The sequence below is a fragment of the Nannospalax galili genome, unplaced genomic scaffold (assembly GCF_000622305.1).
Source record: "Nannospalax galili isolate Female #2095 unplaced genomic scaffold, S.galili_v1.0 scaffold1402, whole genome shotgun sequence".
NCBI lineage: Eukaryota > Metazoa > Chordata > Mammalia > Rodentia > Spalacidae > Nannospalax > Nannospalax galili.
Genome location: NW_008348453.1, coordinates 535898 through 554573, shown reverse-complemented (window position 1 = coordinate 554573; position 18676 = coordinate 535898). Strand labels below are relative to the sequence as shown.

Here is an 18676-nt window from a genome sequence, read left to right as displayed (position 1 = left end):
GGGCAGGCCTGTAGTCCTAGCTACTCTGAGGGCTGAGGCGAGAGAATTAAAAGTTTAAGGCCTGCCTATGTATAAAGCGAGTTCAAGGCCAGCCTAGGCAACTAAGTATGACCTAATCTCAAATAAAAAGTAAAAAGAGGGCTGGGGATTCAGGCTTGTGGTAGAGTGTGTGCCTAACATGTATGAGGCCCTATGTTATTATTGCAAAAGTAAAAGAAGAAAGGGTTAAGAGAAAGGAAAAAGTAAAATGACCAAATGACCACTGCTTACTTTCAGGGATGTAGCAGTTAGGCAGGTGTACATGTGACACCAAAGCTACCTGAGTCAGAAGTAGAAGCAAGAGAATCAGGAACTAAGGCCAGCCTTGGCTACATATCGAGTTCAAGACCAGCCTGGGCTATGTGACATCTGTCTTAAGAAGCGACTAGCAAAAAGAAGTGGTAAGACAAACTACAGTGACAGTGTTCTGTAAACAACTGTTGAACACGTGGGGAGGTCACAGTGTCCCCATCCCTTCACTTTGAACACTGCTCATCACAAAAAGTTGAGAATAGTGTCATGATCTCAATTACACGTTAAAAGGACACACTTGGACCCAATCCATGATTGCCTAGAAGTTATACATAAATATTCACTCACACTGCCCATCTTTGGAAGATAGGCTTAAGGGTAACTTTCTTTAGCCTCTTGAAAAATTATTCTGCTGTTCCAGGTTTCTATAATCTATGTCATTTTACAGCACTGGGGAAGAAATCATGCAACTAAACTAAAGGTCTTAGCTAGGCTAGAGCATAAACTAAGGACCCTCCTGGGATTAGACTCAAGTTGTCACAGACTTTCCACAAAAGAAAATTGCAGCGACTGGCTCATTAGGAAGGACTGAGCACTAGTTAGAGAGTACTAAGAACAAGTGAATGTTTTGCAAGAGTATAGGGGCTTATCCCCACAGCCCTGCCAAGGCCCAGGCTTACCAACACTCTATACCAAGCAGCACAGGAGAATGGCTCCCCACCGTTGATCACCCTGAGTTTCAGAGCCTCACTTCCCATTTCTTCTTGCCCATGTCTCTTACTCCTTTTCTGTCTCCTTCTTAGGCTCCCCTCCACCTATCCCTAGCCTCTGCCTTCTCCATGAGTGACTTCCTTTATTTTAAAATAATCCTAAAAAGCACCACATCTGTACCATTCCTAAGTCTACATCAGCACTGAACTCAGAGCTGGGCGAGGCAATACACACCTTTAATCCCAACACCCAGGAGTCAGAGGCGGACATACATCTTTGTGAGTTCCAAGCCAGCCAGGGCTACATAGAGACCCTGTCTCAAAAATACAAATAAGCCAGGCATGGTGGTGCAGACCTTTAATCCCAGGACTCCAGCAGAGGTAGGTGGATGGATCCCTGTGGAGCTCAAGGTCAGCCTGGTCTACATAGCGAGTTTGTGCTGGACAGTTTTAGTGTCAACTTGACACACCAGGGTTGAGGGAGCCTCAACTGGGGAATTGCCTCCATTGAACTGGCCTGTGGCCATGTCTGTGAGGCATCTTCTTGATTGTTGAGTGATGTGGGAGGGCCCAGCCCACTGTGGGTGGTGCCACCCCTGGGCAGGTGGGCCTGTGTTGCATAAGAAAGCAGGCTGAACAGGGGTCAGGGGAACAAGTCAGTAAGCAGCATTCCTCCATGGCCTGTGCTCCAGCTCCTGCCTCCAGGTTTCTACCTTGAGTTCCTACCTTGGGCTCCCTGATGAACTGTGACCTGAGAGATGTAATATAAAATAAACCCTTTTCTCCCCAAGCTAGTACTGGTCAGAGTACTTTGTCACAGCAATTGAGAAATAAACTAGAACAGAGTTCCAGGTCAGCTGGAGCTACCAACCAGGAAACCCTGCCTCAAAAAAAAACAAAAAAACAAAAACAAAAAAAAATTTAAAAAAAAAAAAAAAAATCAAACAAACACTGAACTCAGATTCCCAAAACCCAACCAAAGCAACAAACCATGAAGGTGAGACCACTAACTCATCCTCCCCAACCCTCATAGCTCCAGACCGTCAACAAATCCAGCTGGCTCTATCTTCACTACTTCCCTTTCTCCCATCCTTACCACCAGCATCCTAGTTCAGACCGACACATCACAAAGAAAACACCACCAAAGCCCATGTGGTCTTATCAAAACCATTCTCAAGACCCCACACTAGGACCAGTCTTTCTTATGTCAACCTGATGGAAACACTGCTCTACTTCAAACATTTCCATGGTTCCTGAGCAAGGCCTCACTCAGCTCATACAAAACCCTGTCGATGACCCAGCCCTCACTCCTGCCTTGCTCCTCCTAGTCCACGTCCATTTGTAGCCTTGATCTTGATCTCCAGGCACATGAGCAGTTCCTTTGCATATATGCTCCTGTCTCTCCTCTCCATGTTTACTCATGCTGTCCCCTCAGCCTGGATTGGCATCCTTTCTTTAGATCTCATTACCTGTCAGTTTGCCCCACTACCCTGTGAGTATCTTAAGGGCACAGACATATCTTAGTTAGCTTTGTGTCCACATCCAGCATAGGGCTTGGCATCATTGTCAAAATTTGCTATCCTGAAAAACCATCCTTGTACCTCCTAGGAGAAGAAAGGAAAGACCTGCATGCTATTATCTCATATTAAGCACATTCCAAGAATCTCAAACTGATTATGAAAACTCAGTAGCAAACTAGAAATAAAAGGAAATCCATAGAGTAAAAGAAGAGCTAAGCCACAGGCCCACCGTCACCCCTCTGTTTGGGCCTCGGACGTCCTGTCACAGCAAGTCCCACTAAAGTGAACTGATTTCCCCCTAGTGAAGTGACCTACCGTCATCGCTGCCACACTCCTGCAACACAAGCGGGTGATGGCGAGGAAGCTTGCTTAAGGGCTGGCGGCGACCCTTGGTCTTCTTATTCTCCTCCAGGGAAAACATGTACTCATCTGCAACCTGAGCAAACCAGAGGAAATCAAATCAGTCCTCCCTCATTTTGACATACAGCAGAAGTTGATCTTATGATGAAAACCAAGGAACCTGGGCATGTAAATCCAACTACACAGGAGGCTGAGGTTCAAAGACAAAGAAGTCAAGGCCAGCTTGGGCTATATATATTGAGTTCTAAGACCATGTGGATTACATAGTGAGGCTATTTTAGAAACAAAAGGAAAAGAAGGATGGGGGGAATAGAGGTAGGAAGAAAGGGAGAAAGGAGGGCACTAAGTGGGGAACACCAGCATGGGAAACAAATAGAAAACCAAAACAAACATCTGTCTTGCCGGGCTTGCTGGTACACACCTCTAATCCTAGCACATAGGAGGCAGAGGCAGATAGATCTCTGTGAGTTCAAGCGCAATCTGGTCTACATAATGAGTTCCAAGTCAGCCAGGGTTATATAGTGAGACCCTGTCTTTAAAAAATCTGCCTTAGAAAAGTGCAAACAACACCACCGTGCAAACTAGTCTACATCAATGTACTTGAGAATTTTATGGCAAAATCTGTTCTAAGTTTTGGTTCCTGGTCTTCTCAGAAGCTGCCTAAACTCAACTAAATATAGAGAAAGCAAGCCTACTCTGGTTCAAAAGGAGAGCCAGGAGCCTTCTCCCTTCAGGGTCCCTACCGTGAGACAAATTAGAACCCCAAAGGAGCCAAGGTGCCCCTTTCCTTAGCCTTGGGGGTCAGCATCCTCTTATAATGTGTGGGCAGCAGGGCCATCCATGCTGAGAATCTAGAAGATAAAATCTAAGCCATTACAAGGATAGCAGACCACTTAATCTTCCATCCCATCAAGACCTGGGCTCTCGGGCCCACTAACTCCTCCCTCTTGACGGGACAGAGTGCATCTACACCTCCAGCCCAGATGCCGAGAGGAGGCTGACTTAACACTACATTTACATCATGCCTGAGCAAATGTAATTAGGTTTACGATGATGTACAGGACTGAGTAATGCTACATGAGAGTTTTTAATCAACACACTTAAATTGGTTATACTGACATTAGGAGCCACAGGCTTGGCAAAAGCCATTAAGCAAGGAAATGAGGCCTAGAAGACGCCATTTGCAATACTAAACCAATGCCTCAGACTGCAGCAGGGAGTGCTGGCACTGTAGTGCCACAGTAGAGAAGGTCCTGGACCCCTGGAGTATCCAGAGTCCCGGAGCTCAAGGGCAACACCTAGGATCTCAAAACAGTTTCTCTGCAGGCCACACTGAGGCAGGACAGAAACTGCTCCTCCATCAGGTTACCCTATCCCTGGGACCATTCACTCGGTAAATGTTAACTGGACACCCGTGTGCAAAGGACCTCCCAGGAAAGCAGAGTGTGGAACAAAGGATGCATGGACTGTGCAGGGAAGATGTAAAGGAGTGAGGAAGTTCGGGATGTGTTGCCCCTGGTATCTGGGGAAACAGACACATTCATAGCCTCTGACAAGAGCCATACCACGTGTTACGTCCAAAGCAATGGCTTCCCAAAGAACACTTGGGAGCTGTGGCACAGGTCAGTGGCAAAGCACTGGCCCTGCATGTATGAGGGCCAAGGTTTAACCCCCAGCATTGTAAAAAGGACAATGAACATCAGGAAGGCACCTCAAGAGCCTCCACTGTAGTGGAGAGGAAGGGCTCTGGGTATCGCCTCCTTTCTACCAAAACAGCTTCCTTTTGACTTCCATGGTTTTTTATGGGATGGCTTTGTTGGTGGTGCATTTTTGTTTGTTTTACTGTTTTGTTTTGTTTTCTTTTAGACAGGGATACCTTATGTAGCCCAGGCTGGCCTTGAACTCACCATGTAAATGAGGATAACTCTGAACTCCTGATCCTCTTGTCTCCACCTCTGAAGTGCTTGGATTTTAAGTATACTAAGTATACACCACCATACCAGGTTAATGCAGAGGTAGGGTTGGAATCCAGGGTTTCGTGGGTGCTAGGCAAGCACTCTACTAACTGAGCTATATCCCCAGTCCATTGATTTCCGTTCTTCAAATGAATAAGTCTTCAGGTCTAATTTCTTAAACACTGTTCCCTTGTTCACCTTAGGTGCATACAAACCAGCCTACACATGCTTACTAATTATATACATCAAGGCACTTCTGCACATTTTTTTAAACAAAAATAACCTGTAAAGGGGTAAAATTAAAAATTAAATTTAGAGGCTAGAGAGATAGCTCAGTGGTTAAGAGCACTGGCTGTTCTTAGCAGAAGACCTGGTTTGATTCCCAGCACCCACATGGCAGCTAAAACCACCTGTGACTCTAGTTCTAGGGGATTTGACACCCTCTTCTGCCCTCCATGAGTACTGCATGTATGTGGTGCACTTACATGTTGGCAAAACATTCATGGTGCACTTATATGTGGAGAAAACACTCATATACATAAACTAAAAACTTTAAAATAATATTCATTTCTTTTACTCCAGTACTACAACATTCTGGTACTCCCTGCTTTGAACACACCTAGATCACAGAGCTAAACCTGGCGTGTGGCAGGAACTAGGAAGGGAGTGAGAGCAAAGAAGCCAGATACAGTGAGGAATCTAGCCTGGATCACCATGGTGGGAGGCACCAAGAGGATTCATGTGGATAATAGGGGTGTGAAAACAAACTAAGCTAAACACAAAGAGTGGCACAACATGGATCTAGACGCCCTTCATTTGCTAATAGGGTTAGCAAAGAGGTCAGAATAAGAACTATAGATCTGGCACTGCTCAACATTATGTTCAAAATTAAAATAGTAGCTGTGTTTGATGGCATGAACCTGTAGTCCCAACTACTTGGGAGGCTAAAGCAGGAGGATCATCTGAGCCTACAAGTTAGCGGCAGGCAGACAACATAGTGATATTCCCCTTCCCCAACTTAAACCCCAACTGCAGACTGTGGGCGCATATGAGAACATTGATGGATGACCAACCAAGGGCCACGCCTTCAGCAGCAGAGGACAAATGGCGAGAGCAAGGGCAGCTCCACCTCAGACTAGGAGGAGGAAGGCCACAAAGCCAAGCAGGGGATGGCTACACTGTGCCAGGAAATACAAGAGCTGAGCAGGGAGGTCGCCAGGACACTCAGCAACTGGGAGGTCTGGGCTTGCTTTCAATGCACCCCAGCAGACATAAGGAACTAAGAGTGAGTCCATGGCATAGCTCATTTCTAAAGAGTGAGATCAGCCTGAGAAAGAAATGGCCTCCAGCACAGGGGCTATCTAAGTACAATCTACAGGCGAAAGAGGGAAGCTTGTGAAATCAAGACAGTAAAATACATGGCAGAGTTAACAGTCCCCGAAAATGTCCACATCCTAATCCTGTGAATATGTTACGTTGATATGACAAAGGAGAATTAAAGCTGATAATCAGATGACCTTAAAATAGGGGGATTATCCTGGATTAGCTGGGTAGAACCAATGTAATCACTATGGATCACTTAATAACCCAAGAAGGGAGAAGAGTCCATAACATGACGTGAGAAAGATGTCACTGCCTTTGAAAAAGGAAGGGAGCCAAGAGTCAATGATGAGGATGGCCCTCAGCAGCTGGAAAGGACAAGTAAACAGAGTCACCTTAGAGGCAGTCAGCCCTGTTGATGCTACGTAAAAGCCTAGTGTGACCTACTGCAAACTTCTCAATGCAGCAGCTATAAAAAATAGGCCAGGGCTGGAGAAATGGCTCAGCAGTTAAAAACACGGTTGTTCTTGCAGAAGACCCAGGTTCAAATCCTAGCACCCACATGGCAGCTAACAACTGTCTATAACTCCAGTTCCAGGGGATCCAACAGCCTCTTCTATCCTCCATGGGAACTGCATGACACGGGTGCACTTACCTACATGCAGACAGAACACTCATACACATAAAATAAAAATAATAAAAATATTTAAATAGGGGCTGGAGAGATGGCTCAGCGGTTAAGAACACTGGTTGTTCTCGCAGAAGACGAGGTTCGAATCCCAGCACCCACATGGCAGCTAACAACTGTTCCTAACTCCAGTCCCAGGGGATCCAATGCCTCTTCTGACCTCCACGGGCACTGCACAACACGGGTGCCCTTACTACATGCAGGCAATACGTGCATACACATAAAATAAAAAAATTTAAAAAATAAAAAAATAAATAATTGAAAAAAAAATAGGCCTCAGTGGATAAAGGCACTTGTCACCAAGACTGGTGTGACCTAAGTTTGATCCCTGGGACTCACATGACAGGAGTCCTCTGACCACCACAGAAGCACTGTGGCACGTTGCATGCCCCCACACACCCACACCCACAGCCAAACCAAAGAAAAGGGAATTTTTAAAAGTCCTGAAGAACTATAAAATAGTAAATTCGTGTTGTTTCAAGCTTCTAAGTTTGTGGTAACCTGCTACAGCAGAAATAGAAAATTAACACAGACAGGGTAGGAAGTCAAGACAGATCATTTTGTAGATCCAAATGCTGATAGGGGCAGAAGAAATCCAGATCAAGAACACTGGGACAGGAGGCTAACTTTGTCCCTGCACTCCGTGCATCCATTCCCAGTGTACTGCACTGGGTGCCCTGGCAGTGCAAATAGATGAGACAGGATCGCTGCCTAGAGGACCTTAAAACCCAATCACAGGGAGACCTGGTGTCTGGCATGACGTGCCCTTCCACCACCACCACCACCACCGTGCTGCCTGCCCAGAACTGTGAGCTCTACTCAAATACATCTCTTACTTTCCAGCCTTCCAGTGAATGTTGCTCTTGCTACATGGCATGTACCGTCTCCTCACAGCACTGCCCCTCCTTGGCTTGTGTTCCACTTTCTAAATTCCCTAAGCACATAGCAGGAAGTGCTGGTTCAAATCCCAGTTGGCCACCTGGCCTGGACATATAGCCACAGCATCAAAGGGGGTTGGGAGGCCCGCTGCCAAGGGCTTTTTGTGCAGATGACAGGATTAGCAGAAGGTAGAATGTTCCAGGCCTCTATCTGTAAGAAAGTTGGGGCTCCAAAAATTTTTGTTCCCTCTTCTAACAGTTGGCACACAGAGTCAAGATCAATATTCCCCATGAGGCTTGTTCCATATGGAGATGAACCAACTGTCCCACAGCCTTGTTTTGGAAACTCACTTTTCCAAAGTAGCTTAACAAGAGTTTCCATAGCAGACTCCCAGTGGCTCCTGAAGTTCTGTGAAGACCCTACTGCTCCAGTACTTTCACCAAAACTAGCTAACCAAACTGCCATGGACAAAGCCTTGATGTGGAAAGCAAGGGCCCAATTACAACTTGAGGGTACTAGAGCTTGGGGGCAGGGAAGTGGTACAGAGACACAAGGGTGCTCTCAGGAACCCAGATGTTTCCAAATATAGACAGTGCTATCAGATCTCTCCCAGTATGGGCAAAGCTCTTCAGCCCCCATTTTAACCCCATCAGTCCTAATGTTGACTTCTCACTAAAATAAGCCTGACCTTCAGTCATTCATTCCACAATTACAGAAGGCTCATGAGCCATGTTCTGGGGACCGGACCAGTGCCAAGAAGGGAGGGTGAATATAGGACAAAGGCTAGCTTCTTTCTAGAAGTTTACCTTCTTTCCTAGCCAACAACAACTGCACTGAGGAGCAACATGCTGCAAAGCTTCCAAGGAGAACGAGAACTCGACATGAAGCACCAAGTTTCCAGTAGTGGCTTCTGACGAAGGCTGGATCAGAAGTATGGAAGGGACTCATCCCAGGAGACCCTTGGGGACAACTGTCTCCTTTCACTTCAAAAACCATCTACTCCAAGGGTCAGTCAACAACACGAATGCACTTACTGCTACTAAAAAAACAGTTAAAATGTTAAGTTTATGTCATGTATGTCCCTCCATGTGTAATGGGATGTCCCCTCCTCAGACCTCATAGGAGCCAATCATTCCTCTCCATGATCTTCAACCTCCCCCACTTTGCAGGCTTTTGCCCTTAATACAAGGCACACCTGCACCACCAACCCCCGCCCCCCCATACACAGTCTTGAATCCTTCTTGCTGGAGCTAGATACACAAGCCTTCATGCTCAGACCTCTGGCTGCTCCTCCTCATCCCCCCTCCCCCAAGGCCCTCTATCACCACCCACACTGTAGAAACTGTTCCTCACACTACACAAAGTCTTCCATGCCCTCTAACAACCTCCTGGTGACTTCCAACCTACCTACATGTCTCTCCTGAGCTTCAAATCTGTGTAAAAGCTTTCATCCCAGATCGCAGACAGACACTTGACATGCCCTGATCTGAACTCACTAACCAACCAATTAATAAGACCCACATTTCTGAGAATTTCTATTCTCTACAGATGGCACCCTCCCCTCTCTAGTAAATCAAGCCAAAATCCTGAGTTGACCACAACAGTGCTCAGTGCTGACCAGCCTGTCTTCCAGTCCTGGGCTCCTACCTTCTAGAAGCTCAGGTGCACTGTCTGCCCTACCCCGTCACCACAGTCCCACTCCAGTTCCATTCTCACTACTTCTTGCAGGCTGGAGGACAGGTTCCCACAGGACTTGGCTGTTTCAAACCCTTTTTCCTTCTTTGTTGAAACATCTAACTGCTCAAGCTCAGGAGGCTAAAGCAGGAGAATCATGAGTTTGAGGCCAATCTAGGCTACACAGAGTAAGACCCTACCTCAAAGACCAGAAAGAAAGTTACAGTTAGCCAGGAGGTGGGAGTGGTGCAATCCCTATAATTTAATTCCAGCACCTAGGAGGTAAAGGCAGGAGGATTGGAAGCTTAAAGGCATCCTCAGTTACATAATGAGTTTGAGGCCAGCCTGGGCTATGTAAGGCCCTATCTTGAAGGAAGAAAGGAAGGAAGGAAAGGAGTGAGGAGGGAGGGAGGGAGGGATTAAACAAACAGAGGTGAGCCAACAGCCTAATCAGGCAAGACCTTTTTGAAGAATTTTTAGTAGTTCAAACCAGCCACGACATACTGATGGCCAGGAGGGATGACCAGTGATGGAGCAGAGCTAGGCATCACCATCAGGCACAATTGAGAATCCACACAGAAATGAAAAGGAAGCCAAGGCACTTGGACTCTTCAGCAAAGGGCTGGGAAGCACCTAGAGAGAAGTTTCCCTCTGCTGTGGATTTCCATGGCAATAGCTTCCTGGCTTCTGTCCACACTGTGGATGCTAAGTGTGCATCACTTCACTAGGATCTGACTTCTACAGAGGGAGTGCAGGCTAGTCAGCATCCTCATCACGTGGAAGCTTGGCAAGTGATCCCTTCCAGGAGCCTGTGGACATCAAGGACTGACTGTCTCTAGGTAGGTCATCCATCTCTTTGAAAGTGAGTATCAGGACCATTTGCCAAAGCCACTTTATTACATCATATTAATTGGTAATGAAGGACATGTTAAGTCCCATATGCCCAACTTTTTGTATCCGTCACTTAACCGTTACCAGATATAGGAAGGAAAAAGGGTGACTTCCCTAGACCAACATAATTTCTTTCTTTTTTTAAATTTTATTTTATGTGTATGAGTGTTTTGCTACATGTATATAAGTGCATGAATTCATGCAGTGACCACAAGAGGCCAGAAAAGGGTGATGGATCGCCTGGAACTAGAGTCCTGGATGGTTGTTAACCACCATGTGGGTGCTGGGAACCGAACCTGGGGCCTTTACAAGAGCAGCCAGGGCTCTTAACCATTGACCCATCTCTCTAGCCCCCCAACATAATTTCTTACTATAGTCTAAATATACCATTATATTTATAGTAAAGTCTACCTCTCACCAGTCATCAATGAAACTTCTTTTTGTAATAGATGGAGACTATTAAGAAGTTCCACAACTAGTCAAACACAGAGAATAAGTGTCTGTGAATTACCCAGCCCTAAGTGACACATCTACAATGCAACTTCTATACCTAAGGCTCAGGGAACACTATAGAAGAGGGGGCAGAAAGAATCAAAGAGCCAGAGGGACAAGACACCTGTTGCTACTTAAAGCATTCTAGACATGATAAGGGAAGCTACACCAATGAAATCTCTAGTACCATAACCTAACAAGGTCTGCTATAATGACAAAAACAGTTGACATACCAAGGTAGATGGGGAAATTGCAAGGGGTCCCACCTCAAGATGAAGAGCTACAGGCAATCAATGGATGCTGAAGGAGGGAGTATCAGTTTGGTTCGGGGACTAGCTCCCTGAGAGGTTATCTAATTCCAAGGGAGCAGCCCTAAAACACAGGTACACAGGAGCAGCACTGAATGGACTCAGTGCATTTTATGTATATAATTATATATCATATACAGTACACACACACACTCCTGTAAATGTATGTATGTATATGTAACAATAATAAAGGACAAGATATTGAGAGGGAGTGGGGGACAAGGGAGGCATCTCTTATTACACTTTTGCTTCTTCTTAGCTGCTTTTTTGATTTGACTCCAACTGGAGGCAAGAAAGTCAGGATTCAGCAAGCACAGGACAGGGTAAACGACACAGCAGAAGGGGAGGCAGCTGAGGACTTGTGAGGAAGATACCAGGTGGCGGCGGCAGCAGGTGTAAGGGGGCTTCCAAGCTGAAAAGCTTCTCTCATAGAAGTTGCCAGAAGGCAGAGAACAACGATCAGCAGCAGTGTGAAGGAAACATGGTGGTCATCAGCTCCTTAGCCTGAAAACACCATGAGATGGAGGCAGGAAGTCTACAGAAACTGAGCCTTGGCACTCAGGGAAGCAGGGAAAACTGTCTGGGTACTAAAAGACAAGGGGAGGGATGGCAAGATGGCTCAGCGGGTAAAGATACTTGCTGCCAAGCCTGATAACCCGAGTTTGATTCCGGGGACCCACATGGTAGAAGGAGAGAACTGACTCCACATATGTGCCATGGTATACATGTACCCTCATCACACAGGAAAATAATAAATTTTGAAAAAAAAATTTTTAAAGGAACAGATATTATTGAAAAAGTAAACAAACAAACAAAAAGTCAAAGACAAGCAGAAAACCAGCCATAAAAAGAGATGAAGAGCCCTAGGAAAACATGGAGACAGGATGAGTGCCAGTGCGTCAACCAAAGAAAACCAATAGTGCATGTGCTACAGTTGGACCAATGCAGAGATTAGCATAGCCCTGTGCAACAATGACAAATTCATGAATCAAAGATAGCAGGTAAAACAAGGTACCTAAAGCCAGGCATGGTGGTGCAAGCCTTTAATCCCAGCACTTGGGAGGCAGAGGCAAGCAGATTTTTTTGGTCTTTTTGAGACAGGGTCTCCCTGTAGCCCCAGCTGTCCTGGAACTCACTATGTGGACCAGGTTGGCCTTGAACTCACAGAGATCCACCTGCCTCTGCCTCCTGAGTGCTGGGATTAAAGGCGTGCACCACCAAGCCTGGCAAGTGGATCTTTTTGAGTTTGAGGCCAGACTGGTCTACATAGCAAGTTCCAAGCCAGCTGGGGCTACAGAGAGACCCTGTCTCAAAAAGACAAAAAAAAATACAACAAGGTATCTAATGGGGGGGGGGATCAGTGCTGATCCCAGCATTCAGGAGGTGGAGGCAGGTGGATCTCTTGAGTTTGAGGTCATCTTGGTCTACACAGAGTTCAAGGGCAGCCAGGGCTACGTAGTAAGACCCTGCCTCAAAATGACAAAACAACAAAAAAGGTAATGCACGCTCTCAAGGGTCTTTTGCACTTAAAACTTTTTTTTCAGTCTTGTGTGCATGCCCATGTGAGTACGCAAGCATGTGTGGTGGTCAGAGAATAACTTCCAGGAGTCCCAGGAAGAGAACTCAGCTCATCAGACTTGGCTGCAGGCACTTTTATCTGCTGGGACATCTCACTGGCCCCTTTTTTCAGTTTTCTGAGACATATAGCCCAAGCTGACCTAAAACTTACTATGTAGCCAAGGATAACTATGAACTCCTGATCCTCCTGCCTCTACCTCCTGAGTGCTGGGATTACAGGGGTGCATCACCGTGCCTAGCTTACACAATTTTCCATTATGTACGTGCTACCTGTTACCTAGACTGCAACTCAAACCACGCAAGCTGCAACGCCAGGAAATAAGGGCAGGTCACTTGGGTGGAGTGAGTCAGCTGCAACCAACACTGCATTTCTCCCAACATGGCAAACCTTCCAAGAGCCACGGTAGACAAAGCCAAGAGAACACAGCTTCCTGTGACAGTAGGCTCTAGAAAGAAGACTGAAAAACATTTATAGTTTTGGGAATTCGCCCAGGTGTCCAAAAGGATGCTCTATCAATGACGTGCTAAGGTTCCACAGGGCAGTGAAAATTTCTAAGAAAAATGCCCTGGAATTTCCATTTTATTTATTTACTTAATTTTATGTATATGAGTGTTTTGCCTACATGTAAGTATAGCCATGTCATACAATGTCTACAGAGGCCAGACGAAGGCATCAAATCCCTTAGAACTGGAATTAGGAACCGTTGTTAGTCACCACATAGGTACTAGGAGCTGAACCTGGGTCCTCTGCAAGAGCACCCAGTGCTGTTAATTGCTCACCAGGCCTGCCCTTAAATTTTAGGGTGAGAAGGGCCATCTCATCCCAAACCCCGCAAAGTATCTGGGCTGCCACCACTGCCATTCAAACCTTTTTACCTCTAGGCAAGGTGTCAAAGGCAGGGTTCCCAGCACACCAGTGCATACAACTAAGCTGAGAGGACCTGTGCTGTCCCTGAAGCTACTGTCTGAGATGCAGTTCTCTAGATCAACAGTCACAGAGAGAAGGTAAACCCCAGCAAAGAACAAGCTGGAGGAGAGGAAACATCACCTGACCTGTTTGACACAACCAATTCAGGCAGGAAATGAGGAGGTGGAGGGATCACGCCTGCCCTCCCACACACCTGCAGCCCCTTCACTTCCCAGGCCCCCTCCTCCACAGGATACCCTACAGGGCAATTGCCTGCCACACCTCACCTCTGCCAGCTCCTGCTCGCTGATGCTTCTGGGCGCACTGCACTTCTTCTTCACACATGGCTCTCCAGTGGTGGCCCTGCCATCCCCTTTGGCATAGCTGTGCACAGTGAGAACTTCTGTTTTTTCCTGGCCTTGGCAAGAAATAGAATCGCTGGTTTCAGAATCAGAAGAAACAGAATCCTGAGAAGAACTGGAGCCCAGGCTGGAAGAGGATTTCTTTTTGGAACCTGAGAAGACAAGGCGTCCCCCTAGAGAAGCAGGATTCACAGACAGATCCAGAGCAGTGCTTTCTGGCTCCTCCTCCTCCTCTTCCTCTTCTAGCTTGACATTCTTGAGTTCTTCAAATTTGACTTCAGTGGAGTCAGAGTAATCTGAAAAAAGGCATACATTAAATACAGCCAACTTCCACTCATGTGGATGAACTTGATAAGAGACAGAATAGCAACACATAATGAACATGCTACAGTGAGACCTGGCTTCAAATCCTGGGTCACTGGTCATTGACAGGGTCATTGTATGATTGGGGCTACCTACTCACCCTCTAGGGCCCCCGGGGTTCTTCTTCTACTTGTCATGTGAGAATCTTCAGGGGTCCTAAAGTCAACTCCTGGGTATGAGGTGGGTACAACCCACACACAATAGGGGTATCAGAAAGTGACTGTGCTCAGCAAAGTCCTTCCTGCACAGTTACAAAAATCTACGAGAAACTAGCCCAGCCCCAAGGTACAAGTCCACAGAGCTATCCAGCCCTATCAGATATACCTTAGAACAGTAAATAAACCCAAGTTAAGCCTGCCAGTAATAAATCCCGTCTTAGTGACCATTTGAGTGGCTGGTCCCAACACTACTGGCCACACCATGTCTCTTAAAACACACTTGGCTCTTCTAGCCACCAAGTAAACAAACTTTACAATGGTGCCCTAATTCGATGCTTCACTGTATATACATATTGAATTATCTCATTGTACTCTCTAAACACAGACAGTTATAGTCAACTGAAACTTTTAAGCTGGTACATGCCTACAGTCCCAGCACTTGGGAGGCAGAAGGATAGCCCATGATTGATTCCAGTCCACATAGTGATCCCAGGCCAGCCAAGGCTACAGAGCAAGACTCTGACCCAAAAGAATGAATAAAAAAAATAAAATTAGGGCAAAATGGCTCAGCAGGTCAAAGCACTTGCCAAGCAACCCTGACAACCCAAGTTCAATACCCAGAACCCACAGGGAAGTGGAAGCAGAGCTGGGAGTGGTGGCACACACCTTTAATCCCAGCACTTACGGGGCATAGGCAGATGGATCTCTGTTGAGGCCAGCCTGCTCTATACAGGAATTTCAGCCCCACTGGGGCGACACGGAAATCTTATGTCAAACCCCTCCCAACAACAACAAAAAAACAATGGAAGGAGAGAACAATGGACTTCCTATATGTGTTGCAGACACACTCACTCATTCATTCACACACACACACACACACACACACACACACACACGCACACACGCATGCACGCACGCGCACAATTTTAAATAAAATGGGAGGCACTTCTACATCACCTTATTCTCTTTATCCAGCCTCATTTCCTGGCCACACAGCTGCCTTCCATCCTTCCCACCCCCAATATCAAATTCAGAGGAAATCACCACTGACTCCACCAGATGCTACTTCCCAGGAGCAGGCCTTTCCTCTTCCTCTTAGGGACACCCTTACTTTACTGCTTCTGCCCACCTCATCTCACCAAGTCAGCTCCAGCAAAGCCTTCAGTGTTTCCCTGACCACTCACTAAGTAGTGGGACAAGCCTTTCCCTCCATGCCTGGTCTGTCCTGCGTTCCAACCAAAGTGCCTCTTGCCCTCCAGTGGGTCTGCTCCAACCAGCCTCTCCCTTTTGTTATTTCTGACCTGCACTCAATATGGCGCTGAACACACAAAAACAGGTGTCAATAAGGCTGTGGAAAAAACATCACCATCAGCTCACCTGGGAAGGGCAGGCCGTCATCAACTTGCCGCACAGAGCTGTGGGTGGGCCTCACAGGGGCGAGGGTGGCCTGGCACTCAGTCATCTCATACTGTCCGGAACTCAGCTCCTCTTTGGGAAAGAGCTCACTCTGACTCACCTCCTGTGGTATTTCAAGACAGACCCGGTGCCTCTTTGTCCCTATACGGTGCTTGGCCAGGCTGCAAGAAGAACAAAAACATAAGAGCCCATATACCCACCCACTCACCCAAATGCATTCATATATGTCCGCACACAACCCAAAGCGAATGGCCAGGCCTGCTTGAATACTCCATATCTGTGTGAACACGAAGGGCTTCACAGCTAAGCCCCTTCCCCATCCGCAAGCACAGATCCCACTGCCCACCTCAGAGAACTACTGTGAGAACTGAGAAGTGGATTGGCACATACCTGGCAGAGCATCCGGCCTAGACCAGGCACCCCACCGATGTCCTCTCCGTCTTTCCCACATGAGCACAGATGCTCTGGCTCAGACCCCTGACAAAGCCAGCAGATTAGAGCTCCTATCCCCTGTGCTGGTGAGTCTTATTCCCTCTACCATGCTATGCTCTTTGGAAAGACACTGATAATATGAAGAAAACTGACTTTGGGCAAAGGGAGGGTCCGGCCCTGCCCCTTGCTCCAGCATGCCACATTAGAAGCCCTGGGACACTCAGTTCTGTGGCTTCTAGAGCCTTTCAGAGAAGACTACCTTGGGTATAGATCAAACAAAACAGAACAGCCTCTGCGTATTGCAGCAGCAACCCAGACCCTTCCCAGTAGCCAAGCCCACAGGCCTGCCCAGTACCTTCTCTTCACGCTGTCCTCCTCTCCCTGCTCAACTCCTCCCATGTCATCCTCTGGGCACTCCTCAGTCCCAGCTCTTGGAGGTAGCTCATTCTCCTTCAGAAATTCAGCTGCTTCAGGTGTGGGAAGAGTATGGTCGATAACTGTGCTGTCCTTCCCAGCTTTCCAGAGTTTGTATCGTTCTGGCTGGAACCGCCTCACAAACACATCCATGGAAATCTTGACCATGTCTTTTCTGCAAGAGCACTGCCACAGGACCCAAGAGTGAGTATGCCTTATCTGCTCCACCTCACCCAGCAGCCCATCTCCACCCTCCAGTGGAGAAAAGCACGAGAAGGGATATTAAGGCATTATTGGGACAAGAGAGGCTAATAGGGGACAAATATGATCCAGCACATTTTTAACATGGATTAAAGTAACATGTGAAACATATTATTTTGTACAATATATGCCCCTTTTTTGAGATGGGGCCTCACCATGCAGCCCTGGATGGCCTAGAACTCTCTATGTAGACCAGCCTAGTCTCAAACTCATAGACATCTGCCTGTCTCTGTCTCCCAAGTGCTAGAATTAAAGGTATGTGCCACCACATACACCAGTAATGTCAATTTTAATAGACCAATTTTGACCAAAGCTATAGCTAAAAAAAAAAAAAAAAAAAAAAAAAAGTAATTATTTTGGCTCCCAGGCTAAGGGGTACTGTCCTTGGAGAGCCTTCAAATGTGAGAGAAGCGAGAAAAACAAAAAGCAGAGTGCACAACACAGGCAGGTGGATCTCTGTGGATCGAGGCCGGCTTGGGCTATAGAGTGCTTACATACAGAGAGATCCTGTCTCAAAAAACAAAATCAAACAAACAACAAACAAACCATACACCTAAGGATTTGGGAAGAAAGAGACCTAGTGAGCCTAGTAGTACATGGCTGTAATCCAAGCTACCTGAGAGTTTTAGTTAGGTGGGAGGACCAAAAGTTCAAGGATAATTTGGGCTATAGAGCAAGACCTTGCCTCAAATTAAAATTTCGAAATAAGGTTGAGGATGTAGCTTACTTGTCTAGCATGCAGAACACCCTGGGATCAATCCCAGTCAGTAACACACACACACACACACACACACACACACACAGGAGGGGACCCCTAAAAATAACTATGGCAAGAAATACTGGCATGTGCAGGTGTGGTTTTGATGCTTAATGCACAGACCTTACTTTATACTTCCAAATCTGATCACATTCACAAAGGGTTTTTTGGCTTGTTTTATTGAAACAGGGTCTCATGTGGCTGAGGCTACCTTTACCTGCCAAGGATTGGAATTATAGGTATGCAGCACCACGCCTGGTTTGTGCTGACTAGTTTTTTAATTGTCAACCTGATAAGACCTAGAGCCACCTGAGAAGAGGGAACTTCAGTTAAGGAACTTCCAATCAGACTAGCCTGTGGCCATGTCTGTGAGAGATTGTTTTGATTGATGATTGATGTGAGAGGGCCCCAGCCCACTTGGGTGGAGCCATCCCTAGGCATGGGCTTGGTCTACCTAAGAAAGCTAGCCAAGCATGAGCCAGAGTGTGGGCTAGTAAGCAGCACCCTCCACAGTTTCTGCTCCAGGTTCTTGTCTTGAGTTCCTGCCCTGACTTCCTTCAAAGATGGATTGTGACCTGCAAGTGTAAGCCAAATAAAACTTTCCTCACTAAGTTGTGCTGTTTTTTTTTTTATTTTTTTAAAATTATTTTTATTTTATGTGTATGAGTGTATTACCTACGTGTAGGTAAGTGCACCTGTCATGCAATGCCCGAGGAGGACAGAAGAGGCTGTCGGATCCCCTGGGACTGGAGTTATGGAGAGTTGTTAGCTGCCATGTGGGTGCTGGGATTCAAACCTGGGTCTTCTGTAAGGACAGCCAGTGTTCTTAACTACTGAGCCATCTCTCCAGCCCTTCCTAAGTTGTTTTTGATCAGTGTTTTATCATAGCAACAGAATGAAACTAGAAGACTGGTTTAAGAAAATTCTTATAGAATCAGTG

At 46.5% G+C, this 18676-nt stretch overlaps 1 protein-coding gene across 4 annotated transcripts in view; it reads right to left on the bottom strand.

Moving 5' to 3' along the window:
* Positions 1 to 18676, bottom strand: part of Kdm4a (lysine demethylase 4A) — a 54909-nt gene that overhangs the window by 16315 nt on the left and 19918 nt on the right. For all 4 annotated transcript variants that reach the window (XM_017801179.2, XM_008845379.3, XM_008845380.3 and 1 more), the window contains exons 9-12: positions 16660 to 16904; positions 15834 to 16033; positions 13861 to 14231; positions 2837 to 2957 (exon numbers count right to left, since the gene is read on the bottom strand). In XM_017801179.2, coding sequence (XP_017656668.1) covers positions 2837 to 2957; positions 13861 to 14231; positions 15834 to 16033; positions 16660 to 16904 — 937 coding nt within the window. The remainder of the gene's footprint in view (positions 1 to 2836; positions 2958 to 13860; positions 14232 to 15833; positions 16034 to 16659; positions 16905 to 18676) is intronic.